The sequence below is a fragment of the Quercus lobata genome, chromosome 6 (assembly GCF_001633185.2).
Source record: "Quercus lobata isolate SW786 chromosome 6, ValleyOak3.0 Primary Assembly, whole genome shotgun sequence".
NCBI lineage: Eukaryota > Viridiplantae > Streptophyta > Magnoliopsida > Fagales > Fagaceae > Quercus > Quercus lobata.
This window is the reverse complement of record NC_044909.1, coordinates 16,228,874-16,255,058: the sequence shown is the minus strand read 5'-3', so window position 1 is coordinate 16,255,058 and position 26,185 is coordinate 16,228,874. Positions and strand designations below refer to the sequence as shown.

The 26,185-nt window shown below is 35.2% G+C and overlaps 1 protein-coding gene across 1 annotated transcript; it reads right to left on the bottom strand.

Annotated features, from left to right (window-relative positions):
- Nucleotides 1-19,033: 19,033 nt before the first annotated feature.
- Nucleotides 19,034-25,714, bottom strand: LOC115949904 (cellulose synthase-like protein G2). The gene is made up of 8 exons (XM_031067169.1): nucleotides 25,124-25,714; nucleotides 23,965-24,057; nucleotides 21,773-21,904; nucleotides 21,474-21,686; nucleotides 20,849-20,948; nucleotides 20,572-20,750; nucleotides 20,084-20,431; nucleotides 19,034-19,501 (listed from the first exon to the last, which is right to left on the bottom strand). Exons 1-8 carry the CDS (start codon nucleotides 25,712-25,714, stop codon nucleotides 19,034-19,036), a joined length of 2,124 nt encoding a protein of 707 aa, XP_030923029.1.
- Nucleotides 25,715-26,185: the final 471 nt, after the last annotated feature.

Genomic DNA, 26,185 nt, shown 5'->3' with positions numbered 1-26,185 from the left:
GCAATTAAAAACTGAACTTGTAATCAAACTTGAGAATCAATATATAAGAACTGATCTCCTCGGACTGCACTGAGGACAGTTTTTTTTAGATTAAGCTAGTCAATCTTCATTTTCTTGTCATCTGAATCCACTTTGTCTGTTGTCCAATTTATTAAAGCCTAGTTTTCTACCCCACTCTCTACAAATTCATTGTATTGGGCTTTTTAGGCCTAAGTTCATTTATCATTTGGGCTAGGGACTCAAATTGCGTCCTTACAATAATAATATCAATAATAAGTATACAATTTTTTTTTAAGTTAATACTATTGTACTAGTACAATATATATATATATATATAGTTTATTATAATATAATATTTATATATAGAAAAGTGTTTAAAAATTGTCGTAAAAATATTGATTTAGAAATTATTTTTAAAAACATTTTTATCTGAAATTGTTATATATACTCTATTGTATTTTCTTTTCTTTTTTTTTTTTAAAAAAAAAAAAAATTATAAAGATATGAATTGTACTATTACCAAGTTAAAGGGAAAAAAAATAAGGTAAAATGCAAAACTGACCCTCTAAGTTTCTTCAGATTTCATTTTAGTCTTTTAACTTTACTTTTGTTCATTTCAGTTCTCTAATTTTCAAGTTTATTCAATTAAGGCATTTTCCATCAACTTTTATTATATGTTGTGTTTAATTTTTTTAATATTATAAATTTTTCTTCAAATTTTTTTAATTAAAAAATTCAATTAATGATTGAAAAATATTTTCTAGATTTTTTTTTCCAAAATTTTTTAATAAAAGTTAACGAAAAGGCCTTAATTGAATAAATTTGAAACTTAGAGGATTGAAATGAATGAAAACAAAGTTAGAAGACTGAAATAAAATTTGAAGAAAGTTAGAAAATCAGTTTTGCATTTTAGCCAAAAAAATAATACACCACAGGCCACGTGAGTCGATGACCATTTGAACAGGTGAAAAGTGAATGTAAAGCCTTGTCTTTTACCCTTCCATCATCGAGTCACTAACCACAACTTTCAAAATTTGTATTGAGATTCACAGGCATATTAAATAAGGAAAAGAGGGGAAAGAGCAAAAAGTGAGGTAGTAGGTAGAAAAAAAAAAAACATAAGAAAGAAGTGAAAGAAGGAGAAGAGGTTAGAAGGTCAGGAGGAAACATCAGTGGCGGTTCTAAAAATTTTATTTTATTTTTATGAAATTTAAATTATATAAAATTTAATAAAATAGAAACTTCATAGATTGATAGTAAAAAAAAAAAAAAATGCAAGTATATAAAATTTTGAAATCATTACATGATAGTCTCGTTATCAATGTTGCAAACTACATCTCTTTCAAAATTTTAGTTTTATAAATTTTTGTTGAGCTTTTCCTTTTTGTTTATAAGGGGCTAATATATTATTAAGAGGACCAAAATTTAAGGACAAATTTTAACAACAAATTTAGCATAAGGCTACAATTCTCACTAAACAAATTCACATAGCTAAATATTTTAAAAATGAACATGTTGAATTGCATGTTTTTTATGTTTTAAAAAAAACATTATATCAAATTTCATACTAATCGGATGTTATTTACTATTCAATTTATAAACTAATTTTTAATGTGTAATTTTAGACTACAAAAACTCGAAATTTAAACATTTGACTGATGACATAGCTATTGATTTTTTATCTTATTGAAATTTTGCAAGCAGAAGGATATAAGAAGAAAATGTAATCCAATGGTGGTCACAATTTTGTCAAATTTGTTGTCAAATTTTGTCAAAAGTTTAATTATGTTAGGGCTAAAAAAATTTAAGGTGGTCAGAATTTTTTTTTTAAGGTAAAAAAATCATACAATTTTTAAAATTTATATATAATAATTACTTCTTTTCTAGGTCAGAGGGGTCTCATGACCATCTTGACTTCAACGTGAAATTGACTCCATTAAAAAAAATACTTTGTTTTGTGTATATATGGTCCTAATTGTTAGGACATATGTGGATATTGTTAGAGACATATATTATGTAAATTGGCTAATCATTTGACAAAACATATTTTAATTGTAATTTGGTAGATTTAGGATGAGTTTAGTATTTCAAGGAATAAGAGTTCAAGTTTAGTATTGAAACCATGCAAATTTGTCCAAGAAACAAGTGAAAAAGTGTTGTTCATTAAAGCTCGACAAATATCTCGACAGATCCATATCCATCGAGGTTTAATGTTGATGCTTGACAGCAGCTCGACAGAAGTTGTATCTATCGAGAATTAAGAAATTCAAATTTCCATATCTGATTTCACGCATATCTATCTGTATTTTTGTAGGGTTTCTTTTCTCACAACCCTAGACATATATAAGAATTATTTTAAGGGCCATCAAAGGTAATGCAATGTGATGCAACTCAATGCAAATTGATTGTGCATGCAAATTGTGACCAAAGATAGAATTTGCCCTAGTTCATCATATTCCTTATAGAAGCTGCTGCGTCTTTGCGCTAATGGTTTTGTAACCAAGGAGCTTCTTGATTTTCATCATTGGATGAATTGAAGAACTTTACAGCCAACATTTTCCTCAAGTTGGTGTGTTAGTCAAGTACTTAGATCTGTACATCAATTGGTTAGTCACGTACTGGGAGCCATGCATTGAAAGGAGAGATTGTCACTACATTATAAGTCCAATTAGGTATTGGGGTAAGGGTTCAACTGTAAGTTGGTATTAGGTACTGTGATTCCTTTTACTTATAACCGCTTATTTTGATAATAGTGAATTCTTAGGAGTGATGACCTTAAATTCACCTGGTGGAGTTTTGTGATAGGGCAAAAACAAATTGATCCATTGTGATGAATTAATTGATTAATTAGCTAAATTTATTAATTTATCAAATTAACATGCAAACGCATGGTAGCACAAAAAAATCACCAATTAAATTAAGTATGCAGCAGAAATTAAGTTAACACAGTGATTTGTTTACAAATGGAGAAAACTTACATGGCAAAAACCCCACTAAGTGATTTTAAGGTCACCACTCTCGAGAATTCACTATTATCACAACAAGTGGTTACAAGTAAAGGAATCCCAGTACCTTATACCAACCTACATTGAACCCTTATCCCAATACCCAATTGGACTTATTCTGTAGTGACAATCTCTCCTTGTAATGTATGGCTACCAATACGTGACTAACCAATTGTGCGGATCCCAATACGCGACTTCAATCACCAACTAGAGAAGATTGTTGGCTGCAAAATTCTTCAGTTCATCACACGATGAAGATCGAGAAGATGCCTAGTCACAAAACCTTATAGTATACAAACACAGCAACTTCTTTATAAGAAAGATGAACTAAGGCAAATTCTGTCTTCGATCATAATTTGCTTGAACAAACTTTTCTCAACACTTGTGCAACTTGTGTCACCTTTGACGACCCTTAAAATAATCATTTTATATGTCTAGAGTTGTGAGAAAAGAAAGCCCAAATATACAATCATAGATTAGATTCAAAACAGAACTGAAATTCTATTTTTCATAACCTCGACAGATAGCTATCTATCGAGCTGCTGTTGAGCCACAGGGTTGGAACAGTTCTTCAAGCTCGATAGATGCTAGCTATCGAGTTTTAATGACAAGCACTTTCTCAGCTTGAATCTTGGACAAACTTGCATGACTTTAACACTTGATCTTGAAATAAGGTTTCTTGAAATATTAAACACATCCTAAATCTACCCAAATACAAGTAAAGTGCATTTTGTCAAAAGATTAGCCAATTACATAAAATAGTGACATATGTTTCTAACAAGTGAATCACATATGTCCTAACATTTTGCCTCGGTGCGGTCACCAATGAGGAGTTCAAGAAGATATCCTCTATCGAATCTGCTAAGGAAGCATGGACTATTCTCCAGACAACCTATGAAGGGACTAAGGTTTTAAAGGATTCAAAGTTTCAAAGGTTTACCACGAGATTTAAAGAGATTAAGATGGAGAAGGATGAGTCGTTTGACGAGTTTCATTACAAGCTAAAAGACATAGTTAACTTTGCCTTTAATCTTGGGGAAACTATTCCCAAACCCAAGGTTGTGAGAAAGGTGTTCAGATCTCTACTAGAGAGATTCCATGCCAAGATCACTGCTATTGAAGAATTAAAGGACATTGACAAAATTCCTTTGACAGAGCTAGTTGGCAACTTGCAGACCTATGAATTGGGTTTGACTAGAATCAAGAAATCAAGCAAAGACAGAGGAAAGAAAGATGCTAAAGAAAGCGGTCAGTACATTGTTCCCTCCGTACCAAAGTGTTTCAGATGTCAAGATTTTGGACATATGAAACAAGAATGCCCAACATATCTCATATCTCAAGACTATTGGAAAAAGCAAGGCCCTTACTTCTATCTTGAGTGACACCGAGCCTGAGGATGATTCAGATGACAATGATGACAAGGGAATCTTAAATGCCTTCACTGTCACAGTGAATCCTACTGAAGGGATTGTTGAAGAGGTAGATGAAGAAGAGGACTTGGTGGATTCTAAGCTTGAGAAAATGGATGAACAAGATGACATCCATACAGCCTATGCTAAGTTGTACAAGGTTTCCAAGAAGCATGAGAAACTTTATAGGCTGGCCACCAAGAAGCTGAGTGATGAGGAGCTAAATTGAGAGGAGCTCTTTACAAAGGTTGATGAAGTCAATCAAACCATTGGAGTTTTGTGGTTCAAGAACAACTTCCTAGCTGAAAAGACTAAGAAACTTGAAGCAGAACTGTTACAAGTTAGAGCTCAACTGGAGAGGACTTCTAGTGCAAAGTTCAATGAGATGCTTTGCTTTCACAAATCTGCTTTTAATAAAACTAGTTTGGGGTATGATTTCTCTTTTCCTAATATTGCCTCTTCTAGTATGATTGTGCTTGTCTCACCTACTAATAATGTCAATTCTAAGAACAATGAATGTAAAACTGATATAGCTAGTAAGAACGTAGACAATGGCAAATCTATTCTATGAGCACCCCCCAAGGTTGAAATGAAAGAAACTAGAAACCCTAGGACTAAGAAGGTCAACAGCAAAAAGTCTTAACCGAAGAAGCCGCATCTTTGTCATCACTGTGGAGTTTCAGGGCATACTCGTCCAAATTGCTACAAGTAGTTAGCCACTCAACAAAGCAATAGTATGCTCTCATTCAGAAACCAGAATCAGTTTCCATCCTTTTTTACTCCTCTTGGAGATCTTCTTAAGGCTCTCATATTCCTTTCAAACTTAAACGATTTCAACTCTTCTCCCTCACCACCGGATCAAAGGTTCACTTAAAGGAAATGTTCTTCCGAGGTATGGAAGGAAAAGGCTCTAAGTGATTTAGTCACTTTTTCTCTCTCACTCCCTTTATGGTTTTTGCATTTGTAAGGTTGAATTTATTCAACCATCTAATTGGCTTTATTCCGTATCAAATTTGCTTGTAATTCAGCATTTAGTAACCCTATATTTAGGTGGGTTTGATGTAAGGGTAGTGAGTGAGATAGAGTGAAGTTTGCTCAAGAATGTGCATGAAAACAGAGACTTGCGGCTTGGCCTCGCGGGTGACTCGCGGCTGCAAGCTGCCAAACGCAGCACACGTGCCAAGCATGCCATAAGGTGAACAGTCATGCTAGCTGGAGCACTACAGGACAAAACAGGACAACTGGCCATACGGTTATCTCCCGACTGAATCTTGCGACTTAGTCAAGCCGCGAGCCACCCCTGTTTTGTAAATCCTGACGTTTCACATTCCTCTCCCACTCCAGTATAAATACCCCTTTTATCCACAAATGTAAGAGAGCTTCGAGAGAGAATTTTGAGAGAGAAACATTAAAGAAAAACAAGATTGATTCACCAACAATCTATACATTAGAGTCTCTTCAAATTCCTCAACTCTCTTCCTCTCCATTGTCAAATCCTTGAGAGGCATTTTACCAAACCTTGTTCTCACCATTTTCATTACTGTGAGAGAGCTGTTTGGATTTCTGGGAAGCAATTAGGAAGGAACCAATCTTCATTGGTTGATGCTACGGTCTAGTAGCGGAATCCGAGAAGCTAGAAAAGAAAAAGGTTCGGCGCAACCTCGTTGGAGCAAGAAGCTTGGAGGGCTTAGGTGCACTGGGTAGATTAGGCTTGGAGGGTCTATTGCTGTCCATGTATCCCAACTATATTTTCTAGTGGATTGTTTACCGCTTGGAGGGCGGCGGAGAGGTTTTACGCCGAGGGCTTCGGTTTCCTCTTCGATAACACATCGCGTGTTGTCTTTGTGTTTACATCTTCCTTCCCTTTATCTTTGCCTTTTATTTTCTGCTGTGGATGTGATTTTAATTGGGCTTAGATAGTTTTACCAATTCCATATTATAGCTTATGTTAAGTTTCCGCACACTAGTTGTTTGACATAATGCTTGAATTGGTTAAGTTGTAATTTGGGGGTCTAAACGTTCAAGGAGTGTTTATACACGTATTTGAATTTTCAATTGGTATCAGAGCGGGTACACTGTTATTGGTTTCATTACCATTGTGTGATCCTTGACTCCCTTTTGAGATGGATCGGTCTCAATCCCTAAATGCACCTCCATATTTTGATGGTAGGAATTATGCTTTTTGGAAGGTTCGCATGAGAGCGTTTCTGTGTTCTATTGATGAATCTGTTTGGGATGCTGTTGAGATTGGTTGGACAAGACCTGAGGCAGCTAAATCCACATGGGATAAGGCAGCACTTGCTGCATCCAATGCTAATAGTAAAGCACTTAATGCCATTTTCTGTGGTGTGTCTCCAGATGAATTTCACAGGATTTCTCACATTACCGTTGCCAAAGAAGCATGGGAGATTTTGGAAACCACCTACGAAGGCACGAAGAAAGTGAAAGACACCAAATTGCAAATGCTGACCACTCGGTTTGAGGAGCTTAAAATGAGTGAGGATGAGTCTTTTGACTCTTTCTATGGGAAGCTAAATGAGGTGGTTGTCAGCAAGTTCAACTTGGGGGAGAAAACGAAGGATTCAAAAATTGTAAGGAAGATCCTTCGATCATTGCCGGAAAGTTTTCGTGCTAAAGTGACGGCGATTGAAGAGAGTAAGGACCTTGATGACATCAAAGTCCAGGAGCTGGTTGGTTCTCTTCAGACTTATGAGATGTCGCTGCCCAATCAACGGAAGAGTAAATCTCTTGCTCTTAAGACTATTAATGAGAAGGTGGAAGATCAAGACTCATCGGGAGAAGATGTGGTTGACAAAGATGTTGCATACCTTGTCAAAAATTTCAGAAAGTTCTTGAAATTCAAAAATAATGGCAAATTTGATGATAAAAGAAAATTCCAAAGTTCTGGAAGGGAGAAAAGGGAATTCAAAAAGAAAGATGGAAAAGAATCCCAACCTACACAAGGTGTCACTTGTTTCGAATGTAACGGACATGGACACTTTAAGAAGGAATTTCCGAATTATTTGAAATCGAAAGGCAAAGTGTATGCCACGACATTGAGTGACTCGGATTCATCAGACTTAGAATCTGAAGAAAGCTGTGATGGAGAGGGGAACTATTCAGCTTTTATGACTATTGCTCATGTTGAATCTTCAGATGAGTTGAATCTGCTTGTACGAGACTTTGGAGAACATAGTGATGATGAATCACTGGGAATTGTTGAAGAATTAGATGCTGAAGAAGATGAAAGTACAACAAATCTTCAAGAGAATTATAACTCACTCTTGGAGAAGTCGGGTGAATATACAAGGGTGGCCAAGGCTGCTGTGAGAAAAATGAAGAAGGCAGAGGAGGACTACAAAAGTCTCCTAATCCGATACAGGGAGGCCAAATGTGAGATAAAAACACTGAATGGTGAGCTGTCCGAGGCTTACACAAAAGTGAGATTTCTTGAGTAAGAGGTTGTGCAAGCAAATGCTAAAATAGAGAGGGTCACCACCAAGAAGCTAGATGATGTTATTTCATCTCAAAAGAGCTTTTCAGACAAATCCGGACTGGGATATACCAGAGAAAATAGCTCATCTGGAAATGTCACTAAAGAAGTGAAGTTTGTAAAGGCCAAAGATCCAGTTGTAGTTGACCTTACTGATGAGAAGCTTAAGATGGAGGAGAAGAAGAATGTGGTGAACCAACGGTTGTTGAATCCCCGTAATCAATCTGTGGGCAGGTCTGAATCTCGTGCCAAGTCACGCCCACGACCACAAAGAGGTCCTAGAGCAACTTATGTGTGTCATTATTGCGGTCTTCAAGGGCATACTCGACCAAATTGCCAAAAGCTGAGAGCAAAGAATAATGCAACTCCTCAAAGGTCAGGAGGACCTAGAAATGATAGAAGAAATTGGGCAGGTAAACAATCTAGAGATCAGAATGGTGATCCCGGAATGATGAACGTGATGAAGATGATTGGTGCATTCACCAACTGCTTGGAAAGCTTCTCACGAAGGTTTGAAAGCCTTAACTCCCGTACCCAATCCTATAAGGAAATCACCCCAAACGCAAGTGACGTGTGGGTGAAAAAGGGTACTCATGCATAAGCATTACAACATGTCCATGCATTAATACTTCTTATGCTTTGTGACGATGTTTGTTTGTTTGCTTGCTTGGTATTTTTGCTATTGGTTGTTTGCTTGTCTACTTGTGCATACTTTTATTTTATTTCGTTTTTTATCAATCTTTTTCTTCTAGTGTCAAAAATCCAAAAATCACATAAAAATTAGAAAATCAAAAAGTTTGATTGACATTGTTGAGCTTTTGTCTCAAAACCTGTTTTGCCTTGTACCTTTGTGCTAATGGCTTTGTGCATTTTCAAGCATTGCTTGTTTCTTTGCACTCATATCTCTGTGGGAGAAATCTTGTAATCTATGTGATTGTTATAAATAGATCTTCAAACTTGTCATGAATGATTAGTGAATGGTTATGTTGATCTTGAGACATGCATAGACTTGTGTCTATATATCTTCCCACTATTTATTTTTGTTTTTGCTAAAAAGAGCTCACTAAATGTAAATCTCCAAATGAAAAGAGATATTGAGCTGCAAAAGCCTGTCGCACATTCTAGTATTCGACTAGGAAAAAGGGTAAGCGACCTTATATTAAAGAAAATGTTTATTCAAAAAGCCAAAGACTTGTTCATTAAAGTGAAATATCAAATATCACTCTCACAATGAGAGGTGATTGCCTCAAAAGATCAAAAAGATAAAATGTTATGATTAAAAGTGGAGTCAAATGTAAAACTCCAAGTTATGTTATCAAGTTTTGTGGGAGGTCATATATACATATATCTATAATTGAGATGGGTCACATGATCTAGTGCTAATTGTGTATGTCTTGGTTGAATTGATCATTGAAGCTTCACATTAGACTAAGGACTATCTCATTGTTGATATCCACACACAACACACAAGTTTATGTTCAATAAATGTCATATTCATTTGTGTAATTGTACCTGATGAAATGTGTTTTCACATGCTCAATCTTTTTTAATTCAAGTACAAAAATATTTTTGAGTGTTTTAGGTGCTTTTTGGAAAGTATTTTGTTTGAAAAATCTGAAAATTTCAAAAATCTAGTTTTGCCCTGTTTTGGCGACTCAGTCGCGGGTAAGTCTAGTCGCGAGCCTCAGTTGCATCTTCGCGGGTCATTTTTGGCGACTTGTTCATGAGTGGAAGGTCCAATCGCGAGGGTTACTCAGAGATTTTCGCGGCTCAGCTCGCGACTCACTCGCGGGTAGACCTTCCAGTCGCGAAAAACACTTAGAAAAATTTTTCAAATTTTTGTCCTTGAGTGTTTTGGTGGCTTGAACTGGCGACTCTGTGGCGACTCTATTAAGTTGAAAAAAACGCGTGTTTGGCAAAAATAGGGGCAGTTTTTAAATCTTGTTCAGTTTTTCTCTCGAACTTTTGTGATTGTTCATCTTCTCTCTAAACTATCTCCTTCCCAAACACTCCGTGCTCCCATCTCAAAACTCCATTATTGCGTATTTTCTGCTCAAAATCTTCAAGTAACAGGTATGGGTTTTTATTCTTGGACTCCTTTCTACTTGATTTTGTGTTTTTCCCCTTTGATTTTTCGCATTAGTTTATGTTTTTGAGATGGGTTTATGTTTCGGCTATAACTCTTTGTTCATGCTTAGCTTGTGGTTGCTGCTGCTTGAGTTTGAAATTTTTTAGTCGTTGTGTTTGGTCTTCATCATGTGCTTAGCTGATTTTTTTTTTTTTCATTTAGACTAAACTTGTGCTGATGGACTGTTTCAAATTGTTCCTATTATGGATGTGTAGTTTACTGTGCTGAGTGTGCATGTTATATTGTGTGAATCCATTGGGAGCATCTGTTAAGTTTTACTATGCTAATTATGAGTCATGTCATTTTTCATTCCATTGTATGTCTCATTGACATATATTTGTCTTTAGGATGTTTTCTATATCTGATGATTTAATTCTCCCTATTGTTCTTGTTTCCTCTTCTAGGATTGGTTATCCATATGGAGGTTCTAAGTAGCATAATGCTTAAGTGTTCCAGTTTATCTGTGTGGCTGCAATTTTTGTGTTAATTACATGGTACTGACTAGTTCTACACATGTATTGTTTTATGTTGTTGTGGCCTCTTCTGATTGTTCACAGATGGCTCCCTCACCTCCGAAGAAGAAAACTCCTGCAAAGAAGGCTGACAAAAGATTGAAAATGGATTCTAAACTGTTTAGGTCAGTTCAACACTTTGAGAGATACAAAGATATCTTCTTGAAAGCAGGAATTATTCAAGAAAGATTTGTAGATTTGGAGGATTTAAGAAAATCCTTTATCCCCAGCTGTTTTGAAGGGAGAGGATGGGAAAAACTTCTGAGTGATTTCCCTGTAGTGTGTGAACCCCTGATTAGGGAGTTTTATTCAAATGCTGTAATAAGGGAGAATGATTTAAGCTGCTGGGTTAGAGGTAAAGAATTCACTTTGGACGCACATGTCATTGATGATGTGCTAGGGCTTGAAGGATTAGAAGATCAGGAGTTTGTCAATTACAAGGATAGGATTGTTTCTATTGAAACTGTTCAACAAAGAATAGGTGGACAAAGAGAAGGGAAATGTTTGAATACCATAGCTTTTCCAGTGGACATGAGGTGTCTAACAATAATCATGATGTTTAACCTCTACCCCATAAAGAAGTTGACTACAATCAACTGTGCAAGAGCAATATTCCTGATGGATCTCAAAGAAAAGAATTTCATTGACATAAGTTCCCACATATATGACACCATTGTCAATGAAACAAGAACAACCTCTAGGCCAAAATTGATCTTTCCTAATTTGCTAATGAGGATCTTTAGAAAGAAGGGTGTTCCAATCCCTCAAGACATCAGTCCCATGTCCACACCCTCTGCAATTAACAAGCTTACCTGCAAAAGGATAAGTGTTAGGCTTCCAGGGGAAGAAGATGAAGGTGATGAAGGAGAGGGTGTCCCAATGGAGACTGAGGCAAAGGCAGCAGGGCATGCATCAACCTCAACACCCAGGAGGAGTGGCAAAAGGACCAGAGCATCAACTTCTTCAGATACACCTCCAGATGCTTTCCAAATCATTCTGGAACGACTTGATGGGATCAGAGGAGTCCAGACTAAGCACTCTGAGAGGATGAGAAGCATACAGGACCAGATTGATGTTTTGGCTGCAAAACTTAACAGCTTCACCACCCAGCATGGACAGTGACCCTTTGGCCATTCCGGTCAAAAAGGGGGAGATGTTTCTTTCTGTTGTTGATGACATTGTTGATGAGAAGCAGAAAAGCAGCTCTTAAAGGGGAGTAATATGTTGAGGGGGAGTTGTCAAAATCAGAGACTTTGTTTTTTGTATGTTTATGTTTTGGGTATTTGATGTTTATATGGTTTAGATACACCGTGGTTTTGGTGTATAGTTGTTTTTAACTCATAACTTATACTTTTGGTTTAATCTTTTATATATTTTGATGATGATTTTCAGGATGTTATTTTGAGTTTGTACCCATGTGCTTTTGTAAGCTTTTAGGGTTAATGTTTTATGCATATTATGTAGGCTTTATGGTTTGTACCTTGCTTATTGTAGCTTTTTATGCTATGTTGAAATCAGTACTTATATCTAAATGTCTTACATTTTGATCTATGTAATGTTACTCTTGTGCCCTTGTAGGATTGTTCCTAGATGCATATACCTTGTGTATTATGCATTGGTTGAGTGTTGAGCATACAAGTATCTTGTCTTGTGCTTGTTAACTTGTATGTCCTTGTGTTCATTCCAAGTGTGAATGAGCACTGTGATCACTACCTTGTGGTGTTCACTTGGTTGATCAAGTCATAGTTTGTTTCTTAACTTCATCTTTTCTTGATCACCTTTAGCTTGCTTCATATGCATTTCATGTTTTTCTGCATACAATGATCATGGTGTATTGTTGTGTTTCAGGAGTTTCATGTTCTTATGATTCAAGTGCTTCACAGCTTCTAGAGTTAGGTGTGAGTGAGTTTTGTTCAACTATTTCTAACTCATATGTTAAGAGTCTAGAGTCTGTTTTAGGGTTTTGTCACGGAATAGCCAAAGGGGGAGATTGTAAGGTTGAATTTATTCAACCATCTAATTGGCTTTATTTCGTGCCAAATTTGCTTGTAATTTAGCATTTAGTAACCTTGTATTTAGGTGGGTTTGATGTAAGGGTAGTGAGTGAGATAGAGTGAAGTTTGCTCAAGAATGTGCATGAAAACAGAGACTCGCGGCTGCAAGCCGCCAAACGCAGCACATGTGCCAAGCATGCCAGAAGGTGAACAGTCATGCTAGCTGGAGCACTACAGGACAAAACAGGACAACTGGCCATACGGTTATCTCGCGACTGGATCTCGCGACTTAGTCAAGCCGCGAGCCACCCCTGTTTTGTAAATCCTGACGTTTCACATTCCTCTCCCACTCCAGTATAAATACCCCTTTTACCCACAAATGTAAGAGAGCTTCCAGAGAGAATTTTGAGAGAGAAACCCTAAAGAAAAATAAGATTGATTCACCAACAATCTATACATTAGAGTCTCTTCAAATTCCTCAACTCTCTTCCTCTCCATTGTCAAATCCTTGAGAGGCATTTTACCAAACCTTGTTCTCACCATTTTCATTAATGTGAGAGAGCTGTTTGGATTTCTAGGAAGCAGTTAGGAAGGAACCAATCTTCATTGGTTGATGCTACGGTCTAGTAGTGGAATCTGGGAAGCTAGAAAAGAAAAAGGTTTGGCGCAACCTCGTTGGAGCAAGAAGCTTGGAGGGCTTAGGTGCACTGGGTAGATTAGGCTTGGAGGGTCTATTGTTGTCCATGTATCCCAACTATATTTTCTAGTGGATTGTTTACCGCTTGGAGGGCGGCGGAGAGGTTTTACGCCGAGGGCTTCGGTTTCCTCTTCAATAACACATCGTGTGTTGTCTTTGTGTTTGCATCTTCCTTCCCTTTATCTTTGCCTTTTATTTTCTGCTGTGGATGTGATTTTAATTGGGCTTAGATAGTTTTACCAATTCCATATTATAGTTTATGTTAAGTTTCCGCACACTAGTTGTTTGATATAATGTTTGAATTGGTTAAGTTGTAATTTGAGAGTCTAAACGTTTAAGGGGTGTTTATACACGTATTTGAATTTTCAGCATTACTTATGTGTTTTGCTTTCTTGTTTTTGAGTCAGTCTAGTTTTATGTTTTGCTTTGTTTAAACTTGTTTTTGTTTGTTTATTTTCAGTTTTTGCTTTATTTTGTTTTTCATAAAAAAAATTGAAAAAAAATCAGAAAAATACAAAAACAGTGTGTATGTGTACATTGGTACTTGTGTACCTTGGATGACCATTGAAATAAAATTTTCTAAACTTTGTATCTTTTATAGGTTAGATGAGCATCTCTATGCACAACTAAGTAAGAGAGCTTTGTGGCTCATGTTTATGATGAGTACGATTAAATAATCTCTTGTACTTAACACTCATATCACTCTTTTTGACGAGAATCACTAAAAAATCCTAAGAGAAAGGCATAAATAATCATCTCACCACTAAAGCCCACCAATTGTATATAATATCTTTGTGTTTCGGCATAGCAAAATTGTGATGTTTGTGGCTTAACGTAATTGGGTATTTCTTCTCTCTTTTATATGCCCATGCATGATATGCTCAAAAAGAAAAAAAAATATGCAAAGAATATAAAAGCAAAAAGAATCAAAATGCTTTTAAATATGGTTACAAGCATGTTTCTAGGAGATGTGGGAGTTATAATAAGTATTTCAAAGGTGATAGTTCCCATCAAACAGTTATGATTGTGTGTGAGTTAAATTGATTTTCTCATATCTTAAATTGTCATAATATGAGACACTTATGTACTCTTGCTATGTTTTCACACACAACACGCAAATTCTTTGCTACTTTTGATGCATGTGCAGGTACAATGTGAATTGACTATTACAAGGGATATATATGTTCTTATATGCTCACTAAACTGTCATAACTTGTTTTTGAAATATAAAATTAGTTAAACTTGTTGTGTGTGTGTGTGTGTGTGTTTTGGATCTATGAATGCTTTGCATTGTTTTTGTTGAGAGGTGTTTTTGAGAGCTTAACATGTTGATTGGATCTATGTTTGAGTAGCTTGCTTGATTGCATTCATCTCTGTGTTTTTCCTCTCTTTGAAAAACTCTTTTTTATCAAGCTCGACAGCTTCTCAACAGATCCTCAATAGATTCCTATCTATCGAGCCCCTTGGACTTCTTTTCTCGATAGATCTTATCGCATATTCGATCCATTGAGCTTTCTGGACTTTGTCTCAATAGCTTCTCGATCCATCGAGGAACTTTTGCCATTGACAAATTCTCGAAAACACCTCGACAAATTCATATCTATTGAGATTTAGTGCTTGACAGATCTCGATAGCTCCTTGATCCATCGAGCTGCGATTTCTATATATATGTTCAACATGAAATCATATTTACTTTTTCACTTCTCTCTTGACAGAAAAGCTTTCTCTCTTCCTCCAAACACCTATCCCTTACTCCAATCACCTTACCCACTTGCATTTCAACCTAGATTTGCATTTCTTCTCTAGTAAGTGTCCCAAATCCCTCTTTTCTCATGCATTTCACGTATTAGACCTAGGTTTTTGGGTTTTCTCTGAAACTTTTGGGGTTTTTGAAATTTTTTGAGACTTTTGTGAAAGTTTTAGGTTTAGTGTTGTTTATTTAATGTTATATGATCATGCATTGCATTCCATTAGCATTTTCACTATGTTTCGTGCATTTATACGTGTGTTTGAATGTTGAAAATTATGTGCTGCTAGGTTTGGATTGGGTTGAACGCATAATGCAATTATTTTTAGCACGTCACATGTTTATGCATATTTCATGCATAAGTACCCTTTCTTTTCTATATATTTTTTTTTCTGGGTTGTTATTGTGTGTTCTATCTCTCTCTCTCTCTCTCTTGGATAGACTGCACATGGCACTCAAGCACAAATCTACTCCAACTCGAAACCCTTTTCGTTCCGAGTCATTTTCTGCTACTGATCTTCCCCCTCTTCATGTTCGGTTCCGTGATGAGAAGGCCCGTCGGGACTTCTCTAAGAACTTTCCTAAACGTGGCGTTCATCCAGAGTGCCATGTGATTCTGTTGGATTTTGCTAACACTGCTTTACCCGATGTCATTCATACTTAGGGATGGGAATCTCTTTGTGAGATACCCTTGAGGTGTCCCATCGTGTTCATACGAGAGTTTTACTCCAATATGCATGGTATCGATACTTCTGTACCTCAGTTTACTATGGTACTCTGGGGTACACATATCGTAGTCGCTCCGGATCTTATATCTGAGACACTACACGTCCTGCGGATAGTGCATCTTGACTACCCCGGCTGTTAGCGTTTGAGGACTGTGTCCAAAGACGAGCTTCTGTCTCACTTCTATAAGACACCCTCCATATGGGGTGAGCGTCAAAACACCCCATGCTCGGGCTTTGTAAAAGGTCCGAGATTCCTTAATATGGCGATGATATTTGTTTATACTCCCTTACCTCACTATAACTCCATCACAGAGCCTCGTGCTTGATTTTTGTTGTCCCTCTTAAAGGATCTTTTCATAGACTTTCCCTCTCATTTCATTATCTCTATCATATATTTCTATAGAGATACAGCGACTCGTGATAAGCTCATTTTTCCTTTGGCTATCACCCAATACTTCGCCATTTTTCTATCCCTATTCCTGATTCTCCTCTCTATACTGTCATGGGTGCCATTAGCGCAGCTTCTATTGGGGGGAGCGAGGCCCAGCATCGACCGAAGCGGCCATAGACTGAGACGATGGATCCTCCAGCCCCTATTGTTCCTTCCACCTCTGCTCCTTCTTTGGCAGGTGGTATGACTCTTGAGGCAGTCATGGCGCAGCTTCAATGCATGGATGCTCACCTTAATACTCTCACCATTAAGTTGTATCAAGTGAACACCCGTGTTGGTCGTATTACACGACGATAGGCTCGTCGGTGACTTTGTTGCTTCTCCATCTCCTTCTCTAGAGGCTTCTGAGGATGAGGATGTTGCTGATAGTGATGATGATAATGAGGATGAGGATGCTAGCTCTTCCAGTGATGATGAGACGACCTCTCAGTGACTTGCCCTTTGTCATTCATGACAAAAAGGGGAAGTGGTTTTGGGATGATGAGAGTAGTCATGTCTTTAGGGGGAGAGTTAGCATAGGACATTTTTGTTATGGGGAGTGTTTATATTTTTTAGGGATGTAGTGAGGATTTTATGTACTTTTCTTTTCCTTATCTTTTATTTACATTATCCTCTTGTACACCGGTCTTGTGACCATTTTTTTATGACATACATTGTATTTATTTCTCATTTACATATATGATGATGTATGTTGTTATTCACCTATCTCTCCATGTGTTGTCTCTTTTCTATCTTTATACACATGTTTCTTTATGTATGCAATCCTTTATTTTTGTTTCACACTAAGATGCTTTGATGAGTTTTGTTTAAAATGTTTTAGAAAGACAAGTTGTCAAAATCTATCATGCCATGAACTCTATTCTTGCAAACTTTTTCAAGAGTTTGTGTCAGGATTAGATTCTATTGTATTTAATAAGTGATTATGAGTTTAGTGATTTAAGACTTCTCTCGTACTTTGTTGTGGTTTTGTCATAAATTGTCAAAAGGGGAGATTGTTAAGACATATGTGGATATTGTTAGAGAAATATGTTATGTAAATTGGCTAATGTTTTGACAAAACGCACTTTAATTGTAATTGGATAGACCTAGGATGGGTTTAGTACTTCAAGGAACAAGAGTTCAAGTTTAGTATTAAAACCATGCAAATTTGTCCAAGAAACAAGTGAAGAAGTGTTGTTCATTAAAGCTCAACAGATATCTTGACAGATCCATATTTATCGAGGTTTAATGCTGATGCTCAACAGCAGCTCGACGAAAGCTGTATCTATCGAGAATTACGAAATTTAGATTTTCATATTTGATTTTACACATATCCATGTGTATTTTTGTAGGTTTTCTTTTCTCACAACTCTAGACATATATAATGATTATTTTAAGGGCCATCAAAGCTAATGCAAAGTGATGGAACTCAATGCAAATTGATTGTGCATGCAAATTGTGACCGAAGACATAATTTTCCCTAGTTCATCATATTCCTTGTAGAAGCTGCTGCGTCTTTGCGCCAAGGGTTTTGTAACCAAAGAGTTTCTTGATCTTCATTGTTGGATGAACTAAAGAACTTTACAGCCAACATCTTCCTCAAGTTAGTGTGTTAGTCACGTACTTGGATCCGTGTATCAATTGGTTAGTCACGTACTGTGAGCCGTGTATTGAAATGAGAGATTGTCACTACATTACAAATCTAATTGGATATTAGGGTAAGGGTTCAACTGTAGGTTTGTATTAGGTACTGGGATTCCTTATACTTGTAACTGTTTGTTTTGATAATAGTGGATTCTCGAGAATTGCGACCTTAAATTCACCCAGTGAGGTTTTACTTTAATGGTTTTCCCCATTCATAAATAAATCACTTATGTCAAATTTATTTTCCGCTATATTTATCTTAGTTGGTGATTTGTTTGTACTACCACACTTATTGCATGTAATTGAATCTAATTAATTCACTTGGCTAATTAATTGATTAATTTACCAAAGAGGTCAATACATTCTTGGCCTATCACTAATAAGTCATTTTTATTTCTATGCTTTGCATTTTTAAAATATAAATAAATAAATAAATAACAGTTCAAACAAATCAATCAAACAAAATAATTAAACCTACTCGAGTTATAGGAACTTTAGAAGAACCATATCCATTAGACATTTCTCAAAAAAAAAAATATCCATTAGACATATTGTTTTGAAACCACATTTTATCAATGTGCAATTTTTTAAAATACCGTGTTTTTAAAAATTTAATTCTAAAAGTCCAACTCTTTAAAATCTTTTTTTTTTTTTTGTGGGTTCCAGTTAGCTCAACTGGTAAAGTTTCTGATAATTGTATAAAAGATCTGGGGTTAAATCCCTGCCTATACCAAAAACTAATTGGTGTTTTGGTTTGATAATAAAGAGCTATCATTAAGAGTAGACGTCATAGGTTAAAACTCTCTCAAAATCTCCTTTTTTTTTTTTTTTTCAATGCACAATATTTGAAAACATCGCATCTTTTTAAAATTGAAAAAAAAAAAAAAAAAAACATTATCAATTTTATAAATCAACCTTTCTCAAAAAAAAAATTTTATAAATCAACCTCAGATACAAAATGTATACCATCAAGCTTTAGCTGGTAAGTTGAGCATTTACCTAATTTCAGTGGTAATTACCATTGAAATTATAATGTAGAAAATGTAAATATATTGATCTACTAGGGAACTTCAAAATCCGCAATGAAAGTCATAATCTGTTGTTCAATGGCGTGTGCCACTTAAAGAGACCTTGAACAACTTATTTATTCTTCCCATTCAGGCATATACATTCTGATTCTCAAAAAAAAAAAAAAAAAAAGGCATACATTCTAAAATCTCCCGAAGAAAGTGCTTCAAATAACTTACTATTTTCCCTTACCTTTTTTCACCATTTCTTCAAGAATCGGATAACTCAGAATTAGAATGAAGAACGAAAGGAAAACTTGTCCAAACATCTCCTCCAAACTCTTCTCAATTACCACTCTTCTTAGCCCACAGAAGAAGCAAACAATGTTTAATACGACCAGTATTAACAAGGGGACCATGAAAATGGCAGCCCCTTCAAAATCGAACTTACCTTTCTCATATTTCTCAAACTTTTCTTTGTCAACGGCTTTATTTGTTAAGCTTAAATTCACCTTCTTTTTGCCTAAACACTTCATGATGGCATCCAGAACTCCAAATAAGCTCCCAGAAATTGATTTTATCATCCAAATTCTTTGTTCATTCCACCAAGTCATAATTGAGCCATCACTGGAGAGGACCTCATATAAGTGCTGGAAAAGGGAGGACGTGTAAATTGCCACAAACACAGCAAACCATGGGTCTGAAACCTGTAATAACAATCAAGAAGAGTATGTTAGATTCAAGAGGCACACTTGAGGACTCGTAACGTACAAGAGAAGTATTATACAATTTTATCCCTTATGGATAATCTTAGAGGTAGTGGCTATTTCCTATTGGCCTTTAGTCTAGAGGCCTGTGGTAAGTGTATATTGAAAAACATTAAATTTACCATGCTAGGGTTTCTTTGGAGGCAGCATATAGTCATTGCAAACCCTTTATTTCTTACAGAATTAGGGTTTCTTTTGTGGTACCATAAAGTCATTGTAAACCCTTTATTTTTTATTAGTAAAAATTTTCTTCATTCACTCTTATGGATATAAATGAATTGCTGAATTAAGTAAAGCGCTACGTTAATTTTATCTCTTCTCTCTATTTTTCACCAATATTGCTAAGATTTGAAATTTAAAAGTAATAATCCATTGGCAACCCTGGTTACCATTACTTGATGTTTTCGGTATGAAAATGTACGTACATTTTATAAAAAATTACAACACAAATCCTAAAATATAATTTCAAAACAGACTTTAAAATGTCAAAGGACTTATACTTTGTTACTATATATAGTTTACCTTAGGGTATAAAGGAATGCCATTCAGGAGACACACTTGAGGAACCGTGCCATATAAGAGAAGAGCGACAGAGAGAAAGGATGAGAAAGTGAAGTATCCATAACACATGCTTTGAAGAACGGACATTTTTGAAACCCCATATGTAAGAGGACTGAATTTCGAGAGCCCAACCTGTACCAAATTGGAGCTCCACTTCATAAGCTGAACCATGCCATCCTTCATATCAATGGTGGTGCACCCTAAGAAACATGGTCTCTTGGGGTAAAGATACACTGATATCCACCCCTTGCAGTGCAAAAGATACCCTGTGAATGTACTCTCCAACAAACAATCATACGAGAATCCTATCTGTATCAAAGGAAAACCAAAGCACATTAATGTCATATATAGATATATATATATATATATATATATGTACAACTCGAATAGACTTTGAGAAACATATAAATAATAATTCATTAGTTCATTAATTATTATATGATACTAGCCTCTTTTCCCCATTCTGTGTTTGCTTCAAACGCACAATTAGCTAAGAGTCTGGACTCTTCTAAAATTGCATCCCTTGAATTGTCCTTCTTGGCTACAAATTGTTCATTATTGCCCTTTAGCGAGTATATGAACTTGCTGGATGTACCAAAATTCTTTTCAGGCTCAGAGAGAAACATATCTGCCATTAGAGGCGAAAAAATAAAAAATAAACATGCCAAATGAGTGTTATTTGAAATTTCAATACAACTAAGCTACCCCAAGAAAACTTTACCATACCTTCTTGATTAGGTTTCCCATATAATGCCTTCCTTTTCAAGTAAAAGCCAGTTCCAGAGAGTAATGGCCCCCTTAGCCCATCCATGCCTTGCCACTTTGTCTAAGATGGATAAAAAACATGTAATATATATATATTTATATATATATGTGTGTGTGTGTGTTAACATGAAGAGTGAAATTAGGGATAATACAAATCTTACTATGTAACTTTTATAAACTAATTATATGTCATCAATCACAAAAAACTAATTCAATACTCATTTGTTTTGAGATCCATCGATTATATATATTATCACATCAGTTCATAAAGGTTATATAATAAATTTGTAGTATTTTTATTTTCTTAATGTGAAACAACAAGTATTAATGACACAATAAATTTCACAATTCTTTTTTCGCAATGGCTAATGTAGCAAGTTGTGATCAATGTAAAAAAAAATAACGTCAATGATAATCTCATGTAAAAGTGATGTTGTATTGATCATAATTTGTCACTTTAATAAATCGTAGAAAATTTCTTGTAAAATTTGTTATTTCTATAACATTGCTCAATATGAAAACCTATTTCTCAATAATTTGAATTGGCTTAAGACACACATGCAAAACATAATGGTTTTTCACTCACCTTGTAAGCAGATCTTGCTTGACCATCATATATGTCATTCTTGCTAATATTGTAGAAAATTTGAGGGTATTGAACAAAGGCAAGTGAGTGAGATAGCTGGGAGTCAAGATGGAAGCACATTGCTTGGCGAGCAGATGTAGGATCATTGCAGTACATGTCACAGTCTAGCACCAATAAGTAAGGGCCATTGCTGATTACTCCGGAAACTCGAAGCTGCAGTACTTGTACTATTATTTGGTGCTATTATTTTTATTTAACTAGATTCTATTATGCCAAAGAAATAGAGATAGTATACTTACCAAGGTGTTGAGGGCTCCGGCTTTAAAAAGATGAGGGCATGATGGTCTTCTTTCCCTAGAGACATAGACAAGAAGAGGCATCTGAGTTTGGTCCTCAACGTTCTCTTCGTTGTTTTTGTTGTCATGTATTATCTAAAAAAATAAACCAATTTCCAAAGTTAACTTATCCTATATTTAAAATTGAAGCATTGCTACTTTGAAAGATAATTTTGGTTTCGATAAAATTTAGTATCACACCATTCCCACATCAGCTTCCATCATGCAACTTATTGTGAGAGTTTTCATAATGTTTAAACCAACCGTAATTTGTGTCCTTGTCTTTTCCTTTTTTTTTAACACGTGTTAATGATATTAGTTATAGATAAATCTTTTATTTTATACTAAGTTTATTAATTAACACATACATCACATAGATATATTCCCAATTATTAACATATTATTATTGTTTATTAAGTTCATTGTCATATAATCACACATGCATCACACATATTTGTATGTTTTCCATTTCAAAGTAAAATGGAGACTTCATTTAAAAGCATGATTCAAAGTGAAATAAATATAGGGTCTAAATTATGCCAAATCACTTAAAAGTTTATAATTTAGACTAATAGTAATTAAATGTGATGCCCCTAATTTGATTGGATGTTGATAAAGTTTGTGTTGTTTTGATATGTAATGAGTCCCACATCAGAAATATACTAAGTTGATCTAGACTTTATTAACTGTTAGGTTTTAAATATGTATAGTTTTATTGGCAAACACACAAACACAAACTTGTCTAGTTATATATAACTCTTAGAATGTATAAGAATGGTTAGACAATACTCAAGGTACACTTCAGATTGCAAGATTCAATTGTTACAAGACTAGTCCCTTTAAGGAAATAGCGCAAATGGGACTTACATTTTTCAATAGTCTTTTTTTTTTTGTATGTTTATTTCTAGTAAGAAACTAACGTCATCTAATTTGTTGATCCTAACATTTAGGGTATGTTTGGTAAAGGGGATTTTAGGGAGGATGGAAAAATAAATAAGAATTTTTTTTTGGAGGGTGTTTAGTTAGGAAGGGAAGAGGAAAAAAAATGTAGTGGAATCCAGGTGTTTTCTCCCCAGATCCACACTCCCCAAAATGGACAGAAAATTAAGGGAGATAATATGATTTGGTAGATAAACAAAAATGCCCCTAGTTGCTTTTCTGGGCAATGTTGTCCTTTTTTTTGGGGGGGGGGGGGGGGGTGCTTTTCTAGACACTTTGTCTCATCTTTTTTTTTTCTTTTTCTTTTATTTCCTGGGGCATGGGCAATGTTGGCTCTTTTTTTTGGGCAAACGTTCGCTCTTTTTCTTGGGACACTGTCTCATACTTCTTCTTCTTCTTTTTTTTTTTTTTTTTTTAACTAAACTTGATTTTTTTTTTCTTGACATGATTTTTATTTTTTTGCTTGTTTGTCACTTTTTTTGTTTTAATTGGGCATCATTTTTTAACAAGGGTATGTGAGTAAATTTATACAAACTCATTTTTTTCATCCCTCCACTTTTCCACTCCCAACTAAACAAAAATGAGGGAAATTAAAATTTTTTTTATCCTCTCACTTTTCCATGCTCCCAGCATTTTCTATCCTCCCACTTTTTTACCCCTTCAACCAAATAGACCCTTTCTGAAGACAATAGTTAAAATGTATAAGAGGTATAAGAATATTTGGGGATGTGTATTCTTTTTACGTGTCAATTTAGAGGAAATTCATGTCTGCTTCTTTCCTTAATTTTGTTTCATTTTCTTAGATATGAGATGTATGAGAAAATTTGAATGAACATTGAAAATTTATTTCACAATAGAGTTAGTAAAAAGGCAACCTGCTTGATTATTATTGTCATTCAAGCGCTATATATATAGCAACCTCAAGGACTTCATAAAATTGCAAGACATAGATTACTTATTGGAGCAATTTTTGGGGCTTTGGCCAAACTTCTAGAGATCCTCTGCCTAGTAACCCTAGTATAGTTTGAAAAGATTTCTGGATCGTCCACCAAGCATGTTTCACTAGTCACAAACCATAACTTAGGAATAGATAACACACTAAGCAAGGATCAGAATTTGGAAATCTAGTACAAAACCGAAAAATGACCTAAATATAGTTGATCCTCTTTTTTATCTTTTAAATTTCTTGTGTTAATTTTGAATGTTTTGTTGCATACCTCGACGCGCGGTGGGCGGTCTGGCACAACTTTGTTGTTTTCATCTTCGCCACCAACTTTCTCAACTTTTCCTTTGAATTCATCATATTTGGCCTGCATAGGTGATAATATCATTCAACACTATTACTTTTTCTGAAATTTTGATAATATATCTTACAGAAATTAGAACATAATATCAAAGTTTAACACTACTTAGCCTGCATAGATTAACTACTTGGCCTGCATAGATTATACATATCATATGTGATCTTATGAGATTAGTATTGCACAAATCTGAAATTTTGATAATATGTCTTACAGAAATTAGAACATAATATCAAAGTTTAACACTATTTAGCCTGCATAGATTAACTACTTGGCCTGCATATATTATATATATGTGATCTTATGAGATTAGTATTGCACAAACTGTTCTGGAGAGCAAAAACAGATTAGCAACATACAAGTACACAAAAAGAACTTAGGGGAGACTAAATGCATCTAGGAGACTAATGTTTGGTAATAGTTTTTGTTTTCTATTTTCAAAAACTTGTTTATGGAAATATAAAGAAAAAACAATTTTATTGTATTTTTGAAATCAAAAACATGTTTGGTTAGTTGAAATTAAAAAAGTAATTTTTTAAAGAAAAAAATAGAAAATACTAAAATATGTTGTTATTAGGATTTAAACTTTAATGCTAAATCATTAAATGAGACAGATTCATTAAATTAAATACCTGTTTTCATTAACTTTTGAAAACTAGAAACTGAAAACAGCATTTTGCATGTTTTCAGTTTCCTTCACAAATTGAGTTTTGAAAACAATTTTTAATTTTTGTCCATTTTGAATTGTCAAATAAGTATTTTAGTCTCAAAAATAGAAAATTGTTTTTGAATACAAAAAATAAGGAGAAAAAACAAATAGCAGGGATCAAATGATCCACCTACAAGTACACTATCTTTTTTTGGTTAAGGCTTCATTCTATATCTTGTACTTTGCTCAGTTGTGCCAGAGTGCCTTATCATAGAGAGGAAAAGAAACTAAAAAAAACCCTCACAATACGCCGGGGCCCTGGTGAGCATTCAATATCTATCACCAACATAAGTACCCAAATAGGGGGTTAAGAAAAAAGGAATAAACAACAAAATATATATGCACTGCAACCAAATTTGCACCCACCTTGATTTTCTCCACCTCTATCCTGAACTCATCACTACAAAGAAGCAGCTCATCATCAGCAAATGATGAGAAATAAGCCCCAGGGCACCTTGACTTAATCCCATATATCTTACAAAATGGTAGCCACGACTTAGCAAAAGAACATGCTTCTTTTATAGCATACAATGTAATGTAAGAACCCCCATCATCTGAAAGATACACTGAGAGGTTCTCAGGCGGGTAGTCTAGTGCCAAGGCCGATAAAACAGTGTTCATCACTTCTATTGTAGGCTCTTTTTTGGGGTCCAGTGTGCATACAAACACATCAAGCCCCGGTAATTCAATGCCTCCAGGTATGTTCTCCGGGATAGCAGAACGCGACACTGGGTGCCACCTGAAGGCTTGAATGAGAATCCAAATGATGGTGAGGATGAGCTCGGAGGTGGAGATGAGGGACCATGCTAATGTGGGAACATTTTTTTCAAGGAAGAGACGGGTGGTCCTGTAGTAAAGTAGGAATAGTATGGCTGTGAAGTGGAGGAAAATGTGAATTCTGTTAATGGTTGCATGGGGCTGCTGAACTCTGCAAGTGTGGAGAGAAAGGGTAGCCATTTTCTTAATTCTTGTTCAGCAATTGTGCATTAGTATACAAAGGCATAAACTGGTTGCTACTTATTTGCATGTTGACAATTATTGTTTTTTTTAATACTTGGTTGGAGAAGGGAGATTTGAACCTAAATGTTGTCTGTATTATTATTTTATTATAGATTTTTTTTGCTACACAAAAATAGCTTGGGTTCATACAAATTATCGACAACAAAAAAATGTTTTAAATTATTGGACAAATTACACATTTTCATCAAAATTTTCATCCCAATTGCAATGTCTCCCAAACTTTAAAAATGCACAATTGATCCTCCAATTTTAAAACGTTGTTTTAATATCTCTATTGTTAGGCTATGTGAAGCCTAGTATATGCTACTCGGATTATAACTCAACTTTACATAAAAGTATTATGGTTTTTAATGAAACTTTTCTAAGACTTAGTTCAAAGTAAATCCACTATGTGGGATATAAATACTA

Coding starts and splice junctions, on each gene's coding strand:
- LOC115949904 (XM_031067169.1), bottom strand. CDS start 25,714: ATGGCTACCCTTTCTCTCCACACTTGCAGAGTTCAGCAGCCCCATGCA. Junction 24,058..25,123: donor TAGAGGTGGAGAAAATCAAG/GTGGGTGCAAAT, acceptor TCACCTATGCAG/GCCAAATATGATGAATTCAA. Junction 20,751..20,848: donor TGGGAAACCTAATCAAGAAG/GTATGGTAAAGT, acceptor CTCTAATGGCAG/ATATGTTTCTCTCTGAGCCT.